General features: G+C 49.2%; 1 protein-coding gene across 3 annotated transcripts in view; it reads right to left on the reverse strand.

Moving 5' to 3' along the window:
- LOC127567032 (RNA-binding motif, single-stranded-interacting protein 2-like) overlaps nt 1–24,834 on the reverse strand; it is a 207,426-nt gene that overhangs the window by 115,542 nt on the left and 67,050 nt on the right. For all 3 annotated transcript variants that reach the window (XM_052009662.1, XM_052009664.1, XM_052009661.1), the window contains exon 2: nt 1,230–1,396. In XM_052009662.1, the coding sequence (XP_051865622.1) occupies nt 1,230–1,396 (167 nt within the window). The remainder of the gene's footprint in view (nt 1–1,229; nt 1,397–24,834) is intronic.

Consider the following 24,834-nt stretch of genomic DNA (forward strand, 5'->3'; position numbering starts at 1 on the left):
GTGTTGGCACTTAGCCTGGTCCATCACGGGCACAGTCCTCCCCACCACTGACAGCATCTACAGGAGGCGCTGCCTCAAGAAGGCGGCATCTATCATCAAGAATCCCCACCATCCGGGCCATGCCATCTTCTCACAGCTACTGTTGGGCAGGAGGTACAGAAGCCTGAAGTCCCACACCACCAGGTTCAGGAACAGCTACTTCCCTTCAACCATTCGGTTCTTGAACCAACCTGCCCAACCCTAACCCCACCTCAGCAATGGAACACTACGGACCACCTCTTGCACTGCCATGGACTGGTCTCTGATTGTAGTTTATTTTTGCACTAAGGTCTTGTTTTTGCACAGTTTTTTTCTCTCTCTCTTCACTATCTTGTATAATTTATGTACCATGTGTTGTCTGCACCAACGTGCCTGTGATGCTGCTGCAGGTTTTCCACTGTACCTGTACCTCACCGCACTTGTGCACATGACAAGAAACTCGACTTGACGTGATTTGAACCAAGCACTTTCTGACTCAGGGTCAGGAACCCGACCGACTGACCCTCTGCCACTCCAGCACATTACAGGTACAAAGCAGGCCTTTGGCTCAATGTCTGAGCCAGTTGTTTTATCTGTGATACAGCTTGGCACGATTTTTGGCATTAATGCTATATAAAGCACATTATTATGCCCCTGTAGCACTGCACAGCCAGGCACAAGGAAAAAAAACCCTCTAAAATTAGCAGCAACAACCATCAGCTCAACAGCATCTCAAAACTTCCCTGTCTATGTAGTGTCCTTGAGAGCGTTGGTCTTAAAACACCCTTAACATTACGACAGCTTTTCTCATTCTGGATTGGAAACTCAACTGCTTTAGAGAGAGTACACTCTATAATGATAACTATAAAAGAGGTAAGTGGCCAATCAGAATCAGGTTTATTATCACTGACTTATATGAGGTGAAATGTGTTGTTTTGTGGCAGCAGTACGGTGCAAAGACATAAAAAACTATAGATTACAACATAAATAAATAGTGCAAATAAAAAGGAACAATGGGGTAGTGTTCGTGGGTTCATGGACCGTTCAGAAATCTGAATCATCAGGAGTAGATGAGAACTTCAACTTGCAATTTCATTGGGGAGGATACATTCAGTCTCATCACTGATTCAACAATGACAACCATTCTCCTTGCCTCGAGAGAGGTACATCCCCAGTGCTGTACGATGGTTTAAAGCAGCCAGAGTACTTACGGTTGGCAGAGCATGACGAGGTCCTGGTCAGTCGTGCCAGGGTGGAGCCCACGAATGTACAGGTTGGTTTTACTCAGTTGTTCCCCTCCGACACTGCTACTGTTACTGCTGCTGTTGGTGCTGGGACTGGGCGGAGCCATCTGCTGGGCTGTTGGGGCATAGGGCTGCTGGCAAAACACAAGAACATAAGAACATAAGAAACAGGAGCAGGAGGAGACCATCTGGCCCGCCGAGCCTGCTCCGCCATTCAGTAATATCATGGCTGATCTGGCCGTGGACTCAGATCCACCTACCTGCCTTTTCCTCATAACCCTTAATTCCCCTACTAAAGCAAATTCGATTATTATTAGGTAAATCGTATTTCCTTATCATACATAGAAGGAGGCCATTTGGCCCATCGAGTCTATGCCAGTCCTCAGAGCAATCCCATCTCCCCACTTATTTTCCTGCAACCTACTCTTTCCCACATTCCCATCAACTCCCTCTAGGTTCTCCCACTCGCCCACGCACATTTACAGCGGCCAATTGACCCACCGACCCGCATACCTTTGGGATGTGGGAGGAAACCGGAGCACCTGGGGGGAAACCCACGCGGTCACAGGGAGAACGTGCAAATTCCACACACAGACACAGGAGGTCGGGATCGAACCCGGGTCACTGGAGCTGTGCAGAAGCAGCACTAACTGCTGCACCATTTGCCGCCCTGATATAAATCCTGTCAACTGTCCCCCTCCCCCAACCCCACACCCACTCAGACCCTCATCCCCTCCCCCCCCACCAACAACAAAGCCTTAAAGTCTTTGAACACTGCCTGTTCCCTATCAGAAGGGAGGTTTGGGTCATAAGGTTGTGGCAATGACCTTGGTGCCTGAGATAAGGTGGAAGTTGAAAGCTCTGCCCCAAGTCCACATGCTCGCAAAGATCAAAGTAAAGTCAAAGTTTAGGCACCATTATCTTAAGCCGACAGATTGTGACAATTCATTTGACTCTGAGGTCAGAGAGTCTGTTTTATGACTAATTCTGAGCTTGACCCAAACGTGGAAACATCACTACGTCTAAAGCACTTCATCTGGTCTGTTAAACTTCTGCTATTGAATGCCCAGAATGATGATTCTTCCCAGAGCTGATTCCGTAAGGTGGAGATATCCTCGGATGAACACCAATACTCCCAGAGCAATGGCAGGGATCCATCTCCATTAGATCGGGAGGCCATACGAGGTAGGGCAGGATTCGGCCACTCAGCACCTCGAGCCTGATCAATGGGATCATGGTGATCCAACATTCCTCAAGCCCACTTTCCTGTCCTTTCCGCAGAACCCCTACTGATCAGAGATTTAAATACACCCAAGGACTCTGTCCCACACGTCTCTGCGGCAAGGAATCAGACTCCTGACTCTCTCAGAGAAGAAATTCTTCCTTGTCTCAGACCAAAATGGACATCCCCTAACTCTGAAACCATTCCCACTAGCTCTGGGCTCCCCCATGAGGGAAACATCCGCTCAGCATTTATCTTGTCTAGCCCCCAGTGAATCTTGTTTCAACAAGATTGTCCCTCACTCTTCTGAACTCCAATGAGTAGAGTCCCAACCTGTTTCCTTAAAGGCTCAATTTGATCAAATATCTCACCCTTGACATTGATTGTTTTTGAAGGGGGAGTTTTGGATAAGTCAGGACAGGAAACGACAGAATCACAGGTACAATTATTAATTAATTGAAGGCAAGTCAGCAGGTATGTTGAGCGATGGAGTAACTTTAGCCTCTGTGCAAACTGTTCCCTCTTCACCTCTTGCAGCGGGAGCTGTGCATCACTGGTTAGCATTCTTGCTCCAGAACCAAGGTGGTTCTGGGTTCAAGACCTAGACACCTCATCACCCATTGCAGATGAGGCTCCAGTATGGGACTCAAGGACTGCCACATTGTCTTCAATGCTGTTTCTCACATTAGACTTGGACCCCAGCGATCTCACTGGATGTAAAAGATCCACTGTTTCAAACGAGTGCCGGAGACACGACACCCCTCAAAATCCTCAGCCAATCTCACTGAAGACAAATGCTCCGATCACACCAGCCTCCCCTCCACAGACTCTGTCCACACTTCCCGCTGCCTCGGGAAAGCAGCCAGTGTAATCAAAGACCCCACCCACCCCGGACCTTCTCTCTTCTCCCCCCTCCCATCGGGCAGAAGATACAAAAGCTTGAGAACACGTACCACCAGGCTCAAGGACAGTTTCTATCCCGCTGTTATCAGACTTTTGAACGGACCTCTGGTACGATAGAAGATGGACACTTGATCTCCCAATCTACCTCATCGTGGCCCTTGCGCTTTATCTGTCTACCTGCACTGTACTTTCTCTGTAACTGTAACACTATACTCTGTATTTTTCTTTTTACTACCTCGATGTACTTATATATGGAATGATCAGTCTTTTCAAAAGCTCTTTACTGTATCTTGGTACATGTGATAATAATAAACCAATTCCAATACCATTATCCCTTTGCTGTTTGTGGGAGCTTTCTGTGCGCAAATTAACTGCTTGGTTTCTTACATTACAACAACAAATATACTTCTAGGGTGCTGCATTCACAACGCGAAAGGCTTGACCAAAGCAAGTCTTGCTTTACTTTTGAAGATCATTTATGTTCCACACTCTTGTCAGACAAAAACCGTCACTGAGGTGGGTCAGATTGCAGCTGAGCTGCCAAGGGCATTTACCATAGAACAGTACAGCACAATACAGGCCCTTCGGCCCACCATGTTGTGCCGCCCTTTAAACCTCGCTTAAGACTATCTAAACCCTTCCTCCCACATATCCCCCTATTTTAAATTCCTCCATGGACTGGAATTTCATGGACTGGAGTTCACTTAAAATGACGGAGGGTTGTCAAGAGGCAGGGGTGTGGGATGAGGGAAGTGTGGGACGGTGGAGGGTGGGAGGGTCAGGTATGCGGAGGGTGAGTAGGTGGGTGGCGGTGTGGAGGGTGAGGTTGGGGGGGTGTGGAGCATGAGGAGGGTGGGCTGCGGGGTTTTGGGAGGTGTGACGGTGGGGGAGTAGGTGGGTGGGGATTTGCAGGGTAGAGATATTGGTTGGTGGGACCAGAGGGATTCTTGCATAGCTGTTCAATCAGCGGCTTTGCCACGTGCTGTAAAACCTCTACACAGCAATAATAACACGAAGAAGAGTTCTTCCTTGCATCCCCGAGCATTTCTTCTTCAATGAACCATGTCTCCTGGGCCTTGTAAATGGGTCACTGGGAACAGTCTCTCTCTGTTGAGCTGTAATCTCGACTGCAACTGGTCCAAGGAGGAAAACCCCAGTTTCTCTGACCTAACCTTGGAACAAACACCCCTTCTCCTTGGAAACATTTCGATAAATCTTCACACCCTTGCTGAACCCTCGATTGCTGTGACTTATAAGGCTTAGCTTCCCTGTCTTTGCATTCCATGCCTCTGTTTATGAAGCCAAATGATCTGTATTTCAGTATGTTGACTGAGTGATAAATATTGCGGAGGAAGAGAGAGAGAGGCACAGAGGAAGGAAATTCCAGAGTTTAGGGTCCAGCCAGCTGAAAGCGCGGCTGCCAAATATTCACGGGTTCAGATGATAACATTCTGTCTGCTATTTTGACAGTGCTGATAGTACCTTGGTTGAGAGAAAGAACAGAGAGATGCCATACCTTGGTATCTCCAACAGTAATACCCAGAACCAAGAGTCGGGTACTGAAGAAATGCTGTACCTATATTTCTACAGCACACTGCAGCGTGATTGTGTGGGAAGTGCCCAGCTCGGAATCAGACTTGGCAGTGTGCCAGGGTAACAGGAGTGAACAGTCGCAAGGCTTGGAGTAGGCACACCACTGTGGACATCCGCAAGTTCCCTTGGAGCGTTGACAAGGGGGTGTCCTGCTCCTGTTCTACCCTCAGGTAGCGGCATGGTGTGGCAGCTGGGTCAGATAATCCGAAAGTAGAATGTAGAGGGTGCAGCTGGGGGCGGGGGACGGAGGGGGGTGGTGGTCAGTGAACCACATGGTGGGGTCTCACCTCAGGTTGGGGCAGCATGCTCATTGGAGTGATACTGAACCACAGGACACCACTGGAGCGACACTGTACTGCGGGACACCACTGGAGTTACATGGTACCGTGGGACACCACTGGAGCGACACTGTACCACAGGACAGCACTGTGGAGCGACACTGTACCACAGGACAGCACTGTGGAGTGACACTGTACTGCGGGACACCACTGGAGCGACACTGTACCACAGGACAGCACTGTGGAGCGACACTGTACCACAGGACAGCACTGTGGAGTGACACTGTACCGCGGGACACCACTGGAGCGACACAGTACCGTGCGACACCACTGGAGAGGATTGGTGCTACATCACTGAGCGCCATAACCATTCCCACACAAACGCATCACCTCAACAAAGTAAAGGCCTCGGGGCACTTCACAAATTTGGGCAACAGGTCATACAGGGGTATCAGCGCAGAGGGTCACAACTGCTGAGGGACATCTTACACATCGAGGGAGGGGAAAGCTTTGGAGATTGATCCCAGTGCTTGGGGTCCGGGCAGCGGAAGGCATGGCCACTCGTGGTGGGGTGATTAAACACAGCAATGAACAAGTAAGACACCAGCAATCTTTGAAGGCTGAGTTATGGTCCTTCTCTCACCGAGGAAAATCTGCCCACCCCACCTCTGTCATTTGGTTCCTTTGTCACCTCCAGCGATCACCTCCCAGCCTCTGTCGCTGTCTCCACCCTCCCCTCCTCCATCTGCCCGTCACCCCTCCTCACCTGGATCCACCCGTCACCTCCCAGCTCTTGCCCCAACCCTCCCCTCCCCTCTTTACACTGACCATCTCCCCTCCACTCCTTCAGTCCAGATGAAGGGTCTCAACCTGAAACGTCGACTGTCCATTTCCCTCCACGGATGCTGCCCGACCCGCTGAGTCCCTCCAGCATTTTGTGTGTTGCTCCAGATTCCGGCACCTGCAGTCCCTCGTGTCACCAAAGGAAAATGTGATTCAACCTCCTACACTATCTCTTCTGAAAGCGATTGATATCAACTTCGAACGCTAAGGGTGGCGAAGTCCCATTGGCTATTAGAGGCAAGCTGAAGTCATTGGAAAGCCTCGCTCAATTAGAAAAACTCTAACTTGCTGTGTCAGAGGTTTTAGTTCGACCAACCCCAGAGACTTGAGGACCAAATCTACACTGACTCCTCTGTGCACAACACTGCGGTCCTGTCATTTGAGTGGGTTCAGAAAAATGATGGAAGCCTCATCACAGGTGAATCAATTGGCTCAAGACCTCATCACAGGCTTGGTCTAAAGGTGAACCAAAGAGCGGAATTCCAGAGGTGAGGTGGGTGTGACTGCCCTCGACATTGAGGCGGCGTTTGACCGAGGAGCCCTGGGAAAGCTGAAGTCAGTAGGCATCAAGGGGAAAACACTCCGGTGGCTGGAGTCACACCTTGCACAAAGGTTATGGCTGTCAGAGGTCAATCAACTCAGCCGAAGACTTCCCAGCAGCAGTTCCTGTGGCCCAATCTTCTTAGCTCTTTCATCAATCACTTCCTTCCAGCATCAGGTCAAAACCTGGGGAAGTTTGCCAATGACTGCACAGTGTCCAATTCCACTCACAACTCCCCAGCAGGTAAAGCAGTCCACGTCTGCATGCAGAACGACCCAGACGACATTCAGGCATGAGCTGATAAGTGGCAAGTAATATTTGCACCACAAAAGTGCCAGGCAATGATCACCTCCAGCAAGAGAGAGTCCCACCACCGACCCTTGATGTTCAATGGCGTTACCACCACCAACAACAACATCCTGAGGGGTCACCACTGACCAGAATCTCAACTGGACCAGACACACAACTACTGTGGCTACAAGAGCAGGTCAGAGGCTGGGTATCCTGTGGTGAGTGACTCACCTGCTGACTCCCCAAGGCCTGTCCACCATCTCTACAAGGTGCAAGTCTGTAGTGCGATAGAACACTCTGCACATGCCTGGATGAGAGCAGCTCCAATAGCTCTCGAGAAGCCCCACGCCATCCAGGACAAAGCAGCCCGCTTAAGTACCACCCCATTAACCACCACTCCCTTTGCCACCGGCGCACAGTCACCAGAGTACACTGAGGTTACTCGCCCAGGCTAATCTGACAGCACCTCCTGAGCCTGCGACCCCTACCGCCAGCAAGGACAAGGGCTTCAGCTGCAGGGGAACACCATCACCTGCGGGTTCCCCTCCACGTCACACACACCATCCTAACTTGGAAATCTATCACCAGTCTTTCATCGTCACTGGGTCTACAACCTGGAACTCCTTCCCTAACAGCACTGTGGGAGCACCTTCACCAGGAGGCAGCTCACTACCACCTTCTTCAAGGGCAGTTAGGGATGGGCGATAAGTGCTGGTCTTGCCAGCGATGCCCAGATACCACAAATGAAGACAAAAAATGTGTTCAGTCGAGGCCTGGTTTGCTCTTTCATGTGGATGCAAACAATTTTGTGGCACTAATCTTAAGGGCAAGGAACGGGTATAAACATGCGTCTTCCCGTTTTACCAATGTGTTAGTGACCACTGTAAAAATACTTTTACCAAAAGCATGACAAGGTCAAGCTTGTTGATAAGTGTTTCTGCGAATGCTCTGCATTACAGAGATTTAAGCTGTCAGTTCCTTTTTACGGAGACACAAGGGATTCTGCAGACGCTGGAAATCTGGAGCAACGCACACAAGATGCTGGAGGAACTCAGCGGGTCAGGCAGCATCCGTGGAGGGAGACGGACAGTCGACGTTTCGGGTTGAGACCCTTCATCAAGACTGGAAAGAAAGAGGGGAGGTAGCTGGTATAAAGGGGTGAGGGTAAGGGGTGGGCAAGAGCTAGCGGGTGATAGGTGGATCCAGATGAGAGGGGGGAGTGATAGGCAGATGAGGAGGGGGGTGGGGCGAGGAGTGGGAGTGATGTAAGAATCTGGGAGGATCTTCTTCAGCCCTTTGCCCTTCCACCAATCACCTCCCAGCTTCTTACATCGTTCCCGTTCTCCCCCCACCGCCCGCCTCACCTGCCCATCACCCCTCCTCACCTGGATCCACCTACCAGCTCTTGCCCCACCCCTTCCCCCCCCCCACCTTCTTCTATACTCTCCCCCCTCTACTCTTTCCAGTCCTGCTGAAGGGTCTCCATGCGAAACGTCGACTGTCCATCTCCCTCCACAGGCGCTGCCTGCCCCGCTGAGTTCCCCCAGAGCTTTGTCTGTCGCTGCAGTGATTTTTCACTCCCGCATTCACGCTGTGATGAAGCGACTTTGACAGGCGTCCCTTTCAACTGGTGGATTTGCATGTGGAATCGAATCATTTCCACTTCCTGACACAGCTCGTTCAGTGCCTGGTTCCTGAATCAGAAATATCATTTATCACAAGTAACAGAGAAAGCGTGTACAAACCTGAATACAGACTGTGCCTCCAAACAGCCACTAGAGTGTATTGGATGTAGCTGCCACTGTGCTATATGAAATTTATCATTTATACGCATGTATATTATATATTTATTTGCATTTTAAAAATGTTGCATTATTAATGAGCCTGATTTTTATACTGTCGACTGTTGACATGACTCAAGCAAAACATCCAATAATGTACTGCATAATTTATTTAACACACTATGATATTGTTCTCCCTGTAATCATCTCATTATAGATTTACAATCCTCCTAATATATTTTCCTTGACTTTCTGCTCGAGTTTTCTGCCTCTCTCCCCTTCTTCTCCCTCGCCCTCATTTTCTTGCTTTCTCTTTCTCTCTTGCTTTCTCCGCATTCACACCCTCCTGCACTCTCTCCCTGCCAGTCCTCCTGATCTCTCTTCTCCAGCAGGCTGCAGACACTTGAGGGAGGAATCACCTGAACACTCTGAACCCAAGACTGGTAGATTTGTGTCAGGCGAGGTTATTCAGGGATCTGGAACAACGGCGGCTGGTAGAATGGTGGCTGAGACATAGGGCTGAACGGACTCCCACTGACCCTGAAAACGTCAGCCAATGCACACCCTCCACCACTGGAGGTTGCTCCTTCCGTTTGCTACCAGAGAAAGGCAGCTTCCTGTGGGATACAGCAAGATGGAAGTGTCAGACGCCAGGAATCAGACTTGAACGGATCTCCCACACGCTAAAAGATAAACTCTTGATCGCCCAATCTACCTCGTCGTGGCCCTTGCACCTTATTGTCTGCCTGCACTGCACTCTCTCTGTGACTGTGACACTTTATTCTGCATCCTGTTTTCCTCTTTACTTCCTTGATATAATTATGTACGGAATGATCTGTCTGGAGGGCATGTAGACAAAAGCTTTTCACTGTATCTCGGTACCTGTGAAGTAATAATTCAATACTAATTACTCACACCCTCCGTCCCCTTCAATCTCTCCCTAAACCAGAGTTACATTTCCTGTACTTCCATACAACATATAAAGAGGCCATTCAGCCCATTGAGTCAATCCCATCCATCCCACTCCCCCCCCTTACTCCCCTGGAACATATTCTCTCTCTCAAACTCGCAGTTCTCCTGCCACTCACCTAAACATTCGGGACAGTTCACAGCAGCCAGGTAACCCACCAGCCCGCGTGTCTTAGAGATGTGGGAAGAAACTGGGGGCAAACCCAGGCGGTGCACCCGGGGTCGGGATTGAACCCGGGTCTCTGGAGCTGTGAGGTGGTGGCTCGACCCGCTGCGCCACTGTGCTGCCCAGCCGCAGACAGAAATCCTGTTGACATCACATCACAGCCACTCCCTGACACTAATTTGTGATACCAAAAGTAACTCCTCCACCCAAAAGCAGCCTGAAGCTGCAGAACACTGACAGTCATCTGCAAACTGCTTAATAATCCATGGGTGTTTACTAGATGCTTTGTGGATCCAGCTCACACAGCTCTGAGGTGCAACGGCCAGTGCAGGGGCTGCACGCCAATGCACCCAGACCAAGGTCCTACGCACAGTACCGAATCACCTGGCCTCTTCTTCTCAGTGATAAACATTGCTGAGGGCACTGGGGGAAGCTGCCCAGCTCCTTGTGGGATATGAGGATCAGCTCTCCATCAACTCACACTCCACCAGAAGGTTTGGCAAATCCCTTCAAATATATTTTTGTGTGTGGAGAAATCAGCATTTTTTCCCTTTTGCAGGCGGAGGCTGGATTAAACCATTAGGTTTTAATTGAAGGTACACTTGTGCAAGTACGATCGACCAAAATAAAATAACTGCACAGTATACAAGAACATTTGCTATTGTAGCGTCATACAGCATGGAACTAGGCCTTCGGCCTACTGAGTCCGCACCAATCATCAAACATCCATTTGTACTAATCCTACGTTAATCCCATCAGCTCCCCCCAGATTCTACCCCTCACCCACACACCTGGGGCAATTTACAGCGGCTAATTAACCCACCGACCCGCACGTCTTTGGGATGTGAGAGGAAACCGGAGCACCTGGGGGAAACCCACGCGGTCACAGGGAGAACGTGTAAATCAGCTCCTGATGCAGGGTTTCAACCAGAAACGTCGACAATTCCTTTCCTCCCACAGGTGCTGCTCGACCTGCTGATTTCCTCCAGCAGATTGTTTGTTGGCTCTGGTTCGTATCTGGTTGTTTCCTATCAACCAGACAACTTCATCAACAACTTATCCCCACCGCAACCCTGGCCTCACCCTTTAAGAGATATTCTCCTTGTCCTATCCATCCCTCTCCCACCCTCTCTGCAATTTAAGATTAAATTGTTTTCTTTCTTTCCCAGTTCTGATGAAGTGTCTTCAACCTGAAACATAACTTTGTTTCTCTTCCCACAGATGCTGCCTGACCTGCTGAGCGTTTCCAGCATTTTCTGCTTTTGAGTCTGGTTTCCAGCATCTGCAGTACTGTTTTGTCATCTTCATCAAATACATCCTCATGTGGCTTTGTGCCAGACAACGAACAATGTGAAGTGCCTTTGGAATGCTTCACGTCAAAGGTGCTATTTTTAAATGCAAGTGGCTGTTGTCGATAAACATTTTTAAAGGAAGTAAAGGCTTTCAGGGACGAAATGCTGTAGTGTTGTCAGTGCCAGCTTTCGAAAGAGATGTTTATCCACAAGGCCTGTCTGCCCTCTCAACTATGAACTCGAGTAGCGGAGATATGTTGGCCTACACTGGCTTCTTACAATGGCTATTGCAGTCAAACAGTCCACCAGCCATCAAAGGCCTTTACATCTCCCCTATCTATGCCCCTCATGATTTTGTACACCTCTATAAGGTCACCCCTCATTCTCCTACACTCCAAAGAAAAAAGTCCCAGCCTGCTCAACCTCTCTCCATGACTCAGTCCCTTGAGTCCCGGCAACATCCTCGTAAATCTCCTCTGCACTCCTTCCAGTTTAATGGCATCTTTCCTATAGCAGGGCGACCAAAACTGAAAACAATATTCCAAATGCAGCCTCACCAACATCTTGTACACTGCAACATAACATCCCAGCTTCTATACTCAGTGCCTCAACTGATGAAAGCCAGCTCTTAGGGTCAGTGCACACGGTCTTTTTCCCAGGGTTGGGGAATCAAGAACTAGAGGGCACAGGTTTAATCTGAGAGATTTAATAGGAACCTGAGGGTCAACCTTTATAAACGCCGTGTAAACACTTGGGGAAATCACCAAATGCTTATCAGCAGATATGGGCTGAGGTTAAAGAGCAGATTCAGCCAACGCTGTCATCCAGAAGGGCAAAATGTCACCGTAAACTTTAATGAGCATTGTATGCCTTCCCTGTTCACACTTTTCAATCTGCTTCCAACACACAAAGGCCACACTGCGGAGCTCTGAGAAAGGATGAGTAAATGCACATCTTTCAGCTCTGACACCAAGGATTCAGGTCCTTAAATACGACACTTCCAGACCACAGAAAACTCTTTTATTAAGTCTGTGGTGATTGTGTTTCTGGTTTCTAAAGAACCTTCCTGCTCCACTCCTTGCCTGGTGACACCGATTACAAGACTGAAGAACAAATCCCACTTCCTAAGGCTTTTCAAACAGGCTGTGTTGTATTCCTGCCACCATTATTTACCAGCATGTGTCTATGTCCAAATAAATACTGATTCTACCAAGTGATGAGCGATGCAGTTGGCCATTCCTGAACCAAATGTTGTTGTCTAATTTCTGTCACCGCGATGCTGGCTGGGAACTTTTCTTCCAGAGTTACCTGTGCGTTCTGGTGTCCCGTTTTCCCAACTGTGTATCTCTTTAATTATACCTTTTATTCCTTTGCCCCTTTCCTTCTTATAGTTCTCAGTGCTTTCTCCAGTCACAACATAGAGTCTGCTTAGCTCAGCTGGTAGTACCCACACCTCTGGGTATCTCACAGGCTCAAGTTTCACTTCAGAGACTATGGGACAAAAATCTAGCCTGGTGCTCAAGTGAAGAACCGAGGAAGTGTGGGACAGCTGACTTTAGGATGGGACATTAAACCAAGTCAGCACAGTGGCACAGCGGGTAGAGCCGCTGCCTCACAGCTCCAGAGACCCGGGTTCGATCCCGACCTCTGGCGCTGTCTGTGTGTGTGGAGTTTGCACGTTCTCCCAGTGACCGTGTGGGTTTCCTCCCACATCCCAAAGATGTGCGAGTTGGTAAATTAATTGGCCGCTGTAAGTTGCCTCCAGTGTGTTGGTGAGGGGTAGAATATTTGGGGGGGGGGGGAATGGGGATTGTTGATGCGAAGGGTTACGGGGAGAAGGCAGGAGAATGGAGTAGAGAGAGAAAAAAAGTCAGTCATGATTGAATGGCGGAGCAGACTCGATGGGCCGAATGGCCCAATTCTGCTGCTATATCTTATGGTCTAACGGAATGTGGGCAGAATAGGTTACACAGAAGTAGGGGAATGGGATTGATGGGGTTACTCTGAGAGCTGGCATAGACTCGATGGGCTGAATGGCTTCCTTCTATCCTGGGAAAAGGTATTATGTAATAAAACTGTCCTTGACTGCTCTGTCAGCTTGATGTAAGTGATCACATGATACTACTTGAAGGCAAGCAGGGTGTCTGGGCTGACATTTATCCCTCAATAATGCAGAACGATTTGGTCATTTATCTGATTGCTGTTTGTGGGATCTTGCCCTGCACGGCGTGGCAGCTGTGCTTCCTACAATGAACACACTTCCAAAAGGTGCACGGGCTGCAATTCACTTTACAAAGTCCTGAGGTCTCAAAAGGGCGCCACCAAAATGCAAAGGAAACGTTGCAACAGTGCTCCAAATCGTAGGGCCTGCCCGTTCTATTGGCTGGTAGCGGGTTCAAAGCGGCTGTGCCCCCAGCGGAAGGAGCTGGGCAACTGGGGGGAACTGGGTTCTGGTCCCCTGGCACAGCCTCTTGTGGCACCAATCGCCAATGCCCATCGAGTGGTTCCCAAACCAGCCCGTGAGAGCGGACTGGGTGGTTGGTGGGGCAGGCTGCAATACAGCAGCCCTGGGGCAGTGGGTAAGAGAACTGCCTTTCCTACACTGGCACCAAACCAGACATTGTCCACTGAACCAACGTCAGCTCTGCGAGGAAGGGAGAGTCACCTTTGCGGCCTCTCGTGTCTCTTCTAATGATACATTTTGGGCCAGCCCACCTTCCCTCGCCTTCCGGTTCTTTTCAGCAACTCTAGGCAGAACTGAATGGACTTCAGTTCATTCCCTCCCTGGCACCAGCCCCATCCTGAAGCAGTGATGCAACAAAGCCTGCCCATTCCAATGAAGCCTCTCTTAAAGGGGACATGAGCTGCCAGATAACTACACCTGGGGGAGAGGTAACGCAGCTGTACTTAGGATTCACCTCTGATCCGTGTTCGGTTTTGTGTGTGTGTGTGTGTGTGTGTGTGCGTGTGCATGCGTGCGTGCGTGCGTGTGTGTGTGTGTGTGTGTGTGTGTGTGTGTGTGAGAGAGAGATAGTGTGTGTGTGAGAGAGTGTGTGTGTCAGAGTGTGAGAGAGTGTGTGTGAGTGTGTGTGAGAGTGTGCAGAGTGTGTGTGAGAGAGTGTGTGAGAGTGTGTGTGGGTGTGTGTGTTTAGCGTGTGTATATGTGTGGTGTGTGTGTGTACGTGTGGTGTGTGTGTGTACGTGTGCCCATGCATGTGTGTTTGTATGCATATGACTGTGTGTCATGTGTATGTGTCTGTATATTTGCATGTATCTACCTTGGTGAAGACAGGACTTGAATAACAGTCCCCCCACTGGCCAAACACCGCGCACATACAGTGGCCACTCTAACAATACGTTTGCTGCAATAAGCAAAACTTGGTGCCTTCATGAGAGGAAAACGGCAAAGGGCAGGAAATTTCAAATGGTCGGCAAACCCTGGCCAGAAAACACAACGGTATTCCGTGAGTTACACTGAGCGCGAAGCTGGGGTCGTGTATCCTCACAGTCACCGTATCAGTTGCTCCATTACTCTCTTTCTGGTGACTTAGAGTGCATAGAGTCACGCAGCACGGAAACAGGCCCTTCGGCCCACTGAGTCTGTGCTGACCACCAAACACCTGTCTACACCGATCCCATTTTATTCTCCCCACATTCCCATCGACTGCCCCCAGATTCTACCCCTCACCCACACAGTGGGGCAAATTTACAGCGGCCAATTAATCTCCCAACCCGTCTTTAGGAGGAAACCGGAGCACCCGGGGGGGAAACCACACAGTCACAGGGAGAACGTGCAAACTCCACACACACAGACAGCGCCAGAGGCTGGGATTGAACCCGGGTCTCTGGCGCTGTGAGGCAGCGGCTCTACCCGCTGTGCCACTGTGTCCCCATTGTTCTCGCTCACTGGTTGGAAGTTGTTACAGGCCAAACCAAGCAGAGAACAAACACACTCTCCTTTTTCAGACAGAATATCATACAGGTGATTGGGGCACAGAAGCAGGGGGAAAGAGACCAAGGAAACAATGGAAAGGTATGGAGCGGAGGGAAGGGGAGCTGGGGTGGCCAGACAAGGTATGGGCTTGTTTTATACATTTGACAAGAGTTTGAGATGTCTACTTGCCCATGTATAATATGCAGTGGTCAAGTCTGCAAACATATCTGCACACTATTGTAACGTAGCCAAGTTAGTACAGCAATTGGAGCATTCAGTTCACGTTCCCGACAGCCAGGTTTGGCTGCTGGGTCTCCCTGACACTGAAGTGTGCCAATCTCAGCTGCGATGAATTCTGTCAGGAGGTTTGCCGACTCTCATTTACCTCAAGGAATAACCACTCAAGTTGGCCTCAGGACAACACTCTGGCATGCTGCAACCTTGAACAGGCCTCAGATGGAAGTTTGAACTCTGACCAATATAGAATGGTGCAACATGAGGAGGACATTCAGCCCATCTCTTTCAACCAATTACTTCCAGCTCCCTTAACGTTTTCCCTCCTGGCTCTGCAATCTTTTATTCTCTCTTTTCAAGCAGAAACCATGAACTTGAAGGAGAGAAAAAGAAAATTTTCAAAAAGAAAACGGAAGTGGGGCAGTCTGGGTTACTTTGACCTTGATGGGCCAAATGGCCTCACTCTGCCAATGAGCTTGGTCTACCCCTTTTTCTTCAGAATACCTGGCAGCAACAGCAGGATTTCTGAGCAGAGCACATCAGGCCTTCCCTTGTACGTCAAAGAGGAGAGCCTCTGGCTCAAATTAGAGCCACGTATTCATCAAGTTAGATATCCTGGAATAAGGCCTCACTGTTGTACATCTACATAGCAGCCCACCATCGACTAGAGTCACAGAGCAATAAAGCACTGAAACAGGCCCTTCGGCCCAACTCGTCCGTGCTGACCATGGTGCCCACCAAAGCTCATCCCAGTTGCTTACCTTTGGCCCATATCCCCCTAAACCCCCTCGTATCCATGTACCAATCCAAATGCCGCTAAAGGTTGCCTCAACCCCTTCTGCAGGCAGTTCGTTCCAAATACGTACCACCCTCTGTGTAACCAGGGAAGAACCAGTTAGTATTTGGGATTGGTTTATTATTGTCACACGTACCGAGGTACAGTGAAAAGCTTTTGTTTGCGTGCCAACCAGACAGATCATTCCGTACATAAGTACATCAAGGTAGTAAAAAGGGAAACAGAATGCAGAATATAGTGTTACAGTTACAGAGAGAGTGCAGTGCAGGCGGGCAATAAGGTGCAAGGTCATAACAAGGTAGATTGTGAGGTCAAGAGTTTGTCTTTAGCATTTGAGAGGTCTGTTCAAATCTCACAGAGAGACTGGGGATCAGTCTGTTACCCACAGAGAGACCGGGGGGGGGTCAGTCTGTACCCACAGAGAGAGACTGGGGTCAGTCTGTAACCCATAGAGAGAGACTGGGGTCAGTCTGTAACCCAAAGAGAGAGAGACTGGGGGTCAGTCTGTAACTCACAGAGAGATTGGGGGTCAGTCTGTAACCCACAGAGAGGCCAGTGGTCCATCTGTTACTCACAGAGAGACTGGGGATCAGTCTGTAACTCACAGAGAGACTGGGGGTCAGTCTGTAACCCACAGAGAGTCCGGGGGTCAGTCTGTAACTCACAGAGAGACTGGGGGTCAGTCTGTAACCCACAGAGTGACCGGGGGTCAGTCTGTAATCCACAGAGAGACTGGGGATCAGTCTATAATCCACAGAGAGACTAGGGGTCATTCTGTAACTCACAGAGAGACTAACACACATGCAGTAGCACCATGTACCCTGCACTCCCAAACACAGGGACATTGAGCCAGTGACTAATCCCAAAGGTAGGGATGGTAAGGAGGGTGGTGTGGCAGGATAAGCTGACAGAATTAATGCCACATTCACATTTCAATAAGGCTTTAATGGTTGTGAAGTGCATTGAGGCTGTTTGGAACGTGTTTTCAAGAGGTAAGTTAAACATTAGGGAATACCAATGTTCTTTCATTAACTGAAGGTCCTTATGTTCTAGAATAGTATCTGCTGGCGAGTCTGTTTCCTCTCTTCGTAGATGGAACATAATTGTACTTTGAAACTCAAACAACAGCAATCAATTTCCATGACCCACTGTCAGTGGGTAGAAAATACATCATCTGCACTTCAGTGCAATATTCCATTTAATGTATCATTCAATGTGAATTATGAAGTGTTAACTGCATAAACTATGAGACAATGCTTCAATCTGACTGCAGTTCTCCTGCAATTAACATAAAATGATTTAGCTATCTTTCATTTCCAAAATAGGGGCCTGGAAGTGCAGCCGCATAAGGTTTTTTTTTTCCCAGCGTTATGCAATTGGCTATTGAGTTTCCAGGGTCGGATGTGATAGTGGTCAATGTTGGCTCATTTTGAATCATTTTAAGTTTGCTCACACACTTCTGGGCGTGAGTCACCCATGTGACCCTGAGGTTTCCGTGCTGGGGGGTGGGGGGGCACAAGATATCGTCATTCCCCGAGCAATGGTCTTTTGGAGCATCACTAGTGAGCTTGTACCGTGTTGCCGTGGGAGCGCTAATCAGTCAAGTCAAGGCAAAATCGAGTTTATTATTGTGTGCACAGGTGCAACGATAAACTTGCAGCAGCATCACAGGCACAAAGCATTAGAGACACAACACTCACAAGAAAAACTTAAATTGTGCAAAATTATACAAGAAAGAACACAATTGGAGCCAAAAAAAAGTCCACTGTAGTTCAAAGTGTGGCCACAGTGTTACTATTGAGGTAGTGATTAGGGTTGTGCACTAATTGGGCATTACTGGGGCATCCCCCAAATACAACGCTGGGCTGGGACCCTGCCAGCTAAGTCCCATACTTATCATTCAACCTTTGGTTCCTCAACACTGCATCGACCCAAGTAGCCTCTCCCATCAAAAACCAGGTCCTGACCCACCAACACCCTCCCATCTCCTGACCCTTCCCCCTCTGATGGGGAGCCTCAATCTGCAACCAACACCTCTGACATTTTCCTCATCAGCTTGGTCAATCCTCGGCCACAGTCCTGCGACCTCCGCCCCCACCCCCCCCCAATCCCCACAACCTCCCTCTCCCTTGACGAAAATGCCCATTCACTTGTGGGACCTCAGGAGCCAGGTCAAGTTTGCAGTCGGGGTCCTACAACTGAATGGCCATTGGCACCCAAAATTCCATCCACCGTGTCCGTAAGAACGAGGATTTCTTGGCCATCTTTTCCTCTTGGAGGAGGAGGGTATCGTTTCTTGGTCCCCACACTGGGCGAGTTTGACAGTGGTGCAAGTACTCTTGCTCATGGTTTCTGTTGCTGATTTCTTTATGTTTCTACTTGTGCTTTTTTCAGATGTGACAGAGAAACTTAAAGAAGAATGTTAGGTGTGTTGTTTTGCTGATACAGGAGTGAGATAGATCGGCTGGTTGAGTGGTGTCGCAACAACAACCTCGCACTCAACGTCAGCAAGACCATGGAAATGATTGTGGACTTCAGGAAGGGGAAGTCGGGAGAACACACACCAGTCCTCACTGAGGGGTCAGTGGTGGAAAAGGTGAGCAGCTTCAAGTTCCTGGGCGTCAACATCTCAGAAGATCTATCTTGAGCCCAACACATTGATGCAATCACGAAGAAGGCACGCCAGCGACTATGTTAGGAGTTTGAGGAGATTTGGTACGTCACCAAATACTCTTACAAATTTCTATCAATGTACAGTGGAGGGCATCACCGCCTGGTATGGAGGCTTCAATGCACAGGATCGCAAGAGGCTGCAGAGGGTTGTAGACTCAGCCAGCTCCACCACAGGCACAACCCTCCCCACTATCGAGGACGTCTTCGAGGGGCGGTGCCTCAAAAGGGCAGCATCCATCACTAAGGACCCTCACCACCCGGGACATGCCCCCTTCTCGTTACTACCATCGGGGAGGAGGTACAGGAGCCTGAAGACCCACACTCAGCAATTCAAGAACAGCTTCTTCCCCTCCGCCATCAGATTTCTGAACGGTCTGTGAACCATGAACACTACCTCATAATTCCTTCTATTTTTACACCATTTTATTTATTTTTGTAATCTCTAGCAATTTTATCCTTTGCACTGTACTGCTGCTGCAAAACACATTTCACGTCATATAAGTCAGTGATAAGAAACCTGATTCTGATATTGTCGGCTTACAGATGGGAGAGAACACAACAGAAACAATAACCACATCAAGGCAGCAATTGTGTGCAGAGTTTCCTCTTCTTAGATTGCACTAATTCCTTTCTGACCAAGATCCTCGAAGTCACAAGCAGCTAACATACTTGCTCACCATACAGCAATTAAATTCTGACTGACCCTGGGTCTAATTGGAACACTTCCTTCACAGTGGTCTGGAAGAGATGCAGAGCTAAGCATTGCAGCCATGTTCCACACCCCACGGAAAATGCCTCAGGATGTCCGTCTCTGGATTGTTAGCAACCCCTGGCATAATTTTTGCTATTTTCATACCATAAAACCAGATTTGTTTTATGTTAACAAACCAAAAGCAGGCATGCTTTTAGATGCAAATTTTTAAGAAAAGTAGCAAGGATAACAACATGATTTTAATCCCACTCTGGATTGCAAGCTACAGCGGAGACTGAATGAGAGAGGGAGAAAGAGAGAGAGAGAGAGACAGACAGACAGACAGACAGAGAGAGAGGAGAGGGGGAAGGAGAGAGAAGGGGAGAAGGGGGAAGGAGAGAGAGGAGAGAGAGACGGGGGAGAGAGAGAGGGGGTAGGAGAGGGGGGGGAGGAGAGAGGGGGAAGGAGAGAGGGGGGAAGGAGAGAGCGGGGGGAGAGAGAGAGGGGGTAGGAGAGGGGGGGGGAAGAAGAGAGAGAGGGGAAGGAGAGAGAGAGGAGAGAGAGAGGGGAGGAGAGAGGGGGGGAGAGAGAGAGGTGAAGGGGAGAGAGATGGGGGAAGGGGAGAGAGATGGGGGAAGGGGAGGGGGGGGAAGGGGCGAGAGAGGGGGGAGGAGGGAGAGAGGGGAAGGACAGAGAGAGAGGGGAAGGAGAGGGAGAGGGGAAGGAGAGAGAGAGAGAGGGAAGGAGAGAGAGGGGGAAGGAGAGAGAGAGTGAGAGGAGGAGAAAGAGAGGAGCAGACTTTTGGAAATGTAGTCCTGTGTGATGTGGAAGACATGAATTTGTGCACAGCAAGCTCCCACAAACAAAACAACAACCTGCTTTTAGATGTTGGCTGAGGTGCAGTGATTGGTCAGGATCCAGGGAGAGTTCCTGAAAAACTGCCCCGAGAGTAGACCTCGGTTTAGTACCTCATCGGTCCTCCCTCAAGCACTGGAACCGGGAGAGTAGGCCTGGATTTAGTGTTCTGGTCTCGGCCTTGGGATTTGAAATAACAACCTTCTGACTCAAGGGCTGACTGAATCAGCCAACTCCTTGGTGACCAACTGAAGTGAGCAGAGCTCCAGGTAAATACAATTAACTGAGAACCCCTATGTCTCACCAACACAAGCCGGCCTTCCCATGCCCGAGGCTGTACACCCAGCACTGGAGGCAAGCCAAGAGACTAGGACTCCAGAGAGAATTTATCCCACTCTTTTCCCTAGCTCAGAACAATTATTCTAGCTAACTTGCTGTGCCTCTCTCTTGCACTGAAAATATTTGCTCAGCGACACACAATGCGTCAGACACTGAACAAAACAGGAAACAGTGCAGGAGGCATTGCAGATTCACATTCCTTACACACAGTTCTCCAGTCACACAACGACAAGGATAATTAATAGCAGCCGCAAACGTCAGCGGCAAAACCGCATTCCCATTCTGAAAGGCAGTGACCCAAGGGAGGGTATCACTGGTCCACTTGCGCTACAGTGATTTGCATTAATATAGCATCTTTAATGTGGTAGAAAGTGCCAGGGGATTCAACAAAGGTTGGCACAGAGCCACACGGTGACACAGGGCTGGTGAACAAGAGGCTGGTTTGAAAGATCCTCAGAAAGGAAGGTGGGACAGGATTGGGTGGAGGGCTACAGTTGCATGGGTGCCCCAACTCACCGCCAACTCACTGTGCTTCCAGAAAGCAGCGCACGCATGTGGAACTGTACCCTGGCACATCCACAGACCCTGTATTCTGGTAACCCTGGAACTGTACCCTGGTACGCCCATGAAACCCATACCCTGGTATCCCCATGGAACCCATACCCTGGCTCACTCATGGAACTGTGCCCTGGTATGCCCATGGAACCCATACCCTGGCACACTCATGGAACTGTGCCCTGGCACACCCATAGAACTGCAGATAGGTCAGTGAAGATTGTGAGCCTTCCCCTGTACTAGATGCTCATCATTCGGAGGGAGCAAGTCACCTGAACTGGGAAGTGAGTTAATCTAGATTTCTGTTACTGGATTGGATACACCCTCTGTCTGGCCAACTCTGGGCAGAGCTGTGGGTATTCAGGGCACAACACATGGAGAGACGGGACGGAGTTTGGTTATGTTTTTGGAGCCAGTGTGCAGGTTGGTGGAATGAGTTGCCACTGTTCTCTGCCACCGGAAATCATTCAGTGAAGTTAGCACAAGAAACTCAGAGGCAAAGTACAGCAAACAGCACAGTTAGCACCATCAACCAGGGGTGAACCTCTAACTATATATGCTTGGAGTATCAGCAAGTTCTGACAAAGTATCCCAAAACAGGTTGATGAGCCCTGAATTAAACTATGGGATTTTGGAGTCAAACATCATTGGGCATTGGGAGACTTAATGACCTGGAGATTCAGACATGATCTTGTTGAATGATTGGGCTGAATGGCCTCCTTAATTTGCAAGACAACAGTTCAGTGAGGAGCTGAGTCAGTAGGTCCCCGAGTCAGTAGGTATATCCCTGCTCTAGTGACCCTAGCGCAGAACTTAGCTGACCGTCAGGAGCAGTACTGAGGGAGTGCAACCCTGCCAAAGACGCCGTCTTTCAGGGGAAGGCATTAACCTGAAGCCTTGTCCACACTCCAAGGTGGATGTGAAAGATCCCATGGTTCCATTTAAAAGAAAGTAGGTTGTTCTCCCCAGTATCAATGCCAGTATTTATCCCACAACCAACATCACTATATTCATCAGAACTATCTCTGACCTGTTGGACCTGAACTGCAGGCTCTGTTTCTCTCTTTACAGATGCTGCCTGACCTGCTGAGTGTTTCTAGCATTCTCCGTTTAAATTTCCAACTGATCTCTATCGTTGGTAGGGGGGGAGAGGTGACCACCACCCCCTCAAGGTCTGGCCCTCACTTTACGGTTACCCTGGGCTCCTCACTAGAGAAACGTGCTTCTGTCTGTCTACTCTGCTCAACTGAGGTTCTGTGTGTGTTGCAGTGGGAGGAGGGGTCCTTTAAGAGCTATTGTCACTTGGAAAGGGTTACTGGCTCGTGCTAACTAAATGCTGCCACCTTAATAATGAATAAATGTTTCCTTGAAAGGCCTAGGATCACAAGGCTGAGGACCACCTGCGGTACGCAACAACACGCAATGGAAATGCCCTGCGATCTATGCTCACCAACCATCTGCCTAGAAGCAGCGAGGTGCTTGTCACGTGCCACCAACAGGATGTCAGTTAAAGGTCCACTCCCTCGCTCTTACCACGGACGTCCCCGACACACATTACATGGCCTTAAAGCCACGCGCAATCTTCTGAGCAGCGAATGTGTCAAATGCATTGGTCTTTTTATTACCCATCTCTAATTGCCCTTGAATTGTGCAGGCAGCCAGGGGCTTTGAGAAGTGCAGTTATAAGTCAACCAGCTTGTTGTGGGTCTGGGGTCAGGTAGAGGCCACACTGGGTAAGTCGACAGATTTCCTTCCTTCAAGGATATTACTGACGACAATCCAGTGGTTTCATATCTACCATCACTTCCCTTGATGTTTTGAAACGCTGAGGGTTTTCAGTTACTAGGTTTGTCTGGAGAAGCAGGGGGTGTTCTTTCTGGTGTAAGGAAGCTGGCTAGGAGCTTTGACAGGGACGGACAAGGTCGGGAATGGTGTAATCGTTTCTCTTTAACAGGTGACTCGGGGGGGTCACAAATTATACTCGAAGGGCAAAATACCATCTTGATTTGAGGAAATGCAAATCTTTCTTCTTTCTATTTATCAATGTTGCCTTTATTTTTGCTTGCTTCTCACTCTGTGATGTCCCATCATGAAAGTTCAAGTGAAGTATGGCATTTATGAGTGAGTCTGTCACCTGTACTCCCATTGTGGTGACTGGAGTCCGTTCACAGCTCTCACCGCCCACCCAGGGCTTTTGCGGAAACAAAATCCCGAGAAGGTTCGCTGGTTCATGTTCCCCTCACCCACGACAGCCCTGACACCTTCCTCTTTAAATCCAAAACCACAGGAGGTCAACGCGCAGCTGTAATTCTCTCCACACACTGGAGTCCTTTGGGGGAAGGTACTTGGTGAAGGCTGGGCAGGTTCCACCTCTACCATCTCCCCCAACCCTGTGGACGGGGTGTGTGGGAAAGCAGAATTTATGGCCTAGGTCCTGGTGGAGAGGTCTACCTTGATGCAGACACAAAGCAGGCAAAGTCATGCGTGTAAGAGACAAGAGCAGCAGTAAGCTATTCGGCTTCTTAAGCCTGCTCTTGCATTGGTTGACTTTTTACCTCAGCGCCACTTCCTTGCACTAACCCCATGAGCCTTGATTCCTTCAGTCCGGCAAAACCTATCTCTTTTGTGAATACACTCAGCCTCTACAGTCCTCTTGGGTTGAGAATTCCAAATATTCACCAGCCCTCCGGGTGAAGATACCTCTCCTCATCTCTATGCTGAATATCTGACCACTTATTTTGAGGCAGAGACCCCTTGGTCCAGACTTCCTATTAAGGGGAAACATTAACTCCACATCTGCTTGACAAGCCGCTTTAGAACTTTGGATGGTTCAATGAAATTATTTTAGACTCTGGAGATTACATTCCTGGTGTGCTTCATCTCTTCTTCTGCTGTTCCACGGATCAACCTGGTGAAGCTTTGCTCCATCCCCCCTACCGCAAGTATATCCTCTTTTAGGCCAGTAGACGAAACCAGGACACAATATTCCAAACGTGGTGCCGTCAAGGCCCTGTATAATTAGAGTCACAGAGCACAGAAACAGGCCTTTCGGCCCAACTGGTCCATGCTGACCAAGATGCCCATCTGAGCTAGTCCCATTTGCCCGCATTTGGCCCATATCCCTCTAAACCTTTTCTATCCATGTACATGTCTAAATATCTTTTAAATGTCGTTAATGTACTTGCCTCAACCAGTTCCTCTGGCAGCTCGTTCCATATCCCCACCGCCCTCTGCGTGAAGAAGTTGCCCCTCAGGTTCCTATTAAATCTCTCCCCTCTCACCTTAAACCTGTGCCCTCTAGTTCTTGATTCGCCAACCCTGGGGAATAGACTGAGTGCATTCACCTTATCTGTGTCCCTCATGATTTTATACACCTCTATAAGGTCACCCCTCAGTCTCCTACGCTCCAAAAAATCAAGTCCCTGCCTGGCCAACCTCTCCCTATGACCCAGTCCCTCGAGTCCCGGCAACACTCTCGTAACTCTGAGACACAAGAAATTCTGCAGATGCTGGATGTATCTGGGAGCAATACATAAAAAGTGCAGGATTCTCGTAAATCTTCTTTGCACCCTTTCGAGTAGAATGGCATCTTTCCTGTAGCAGGCTGACCAAAACC

This window comes from Pristis pectinata, chromosome X (genome assembly GCF_009764475.1).
Source record: "Pristis pectinata isolate sPriPec2 chromosome X, sPriPec2.1.pri, whole genome shotgun sequence".
Lineage (NCBI taxonomy): Eukaryota > Metazoa > Chordata > Chondrichthyes > Rhinopristiformes > Pristidae > Pristis > Pristis pectinata.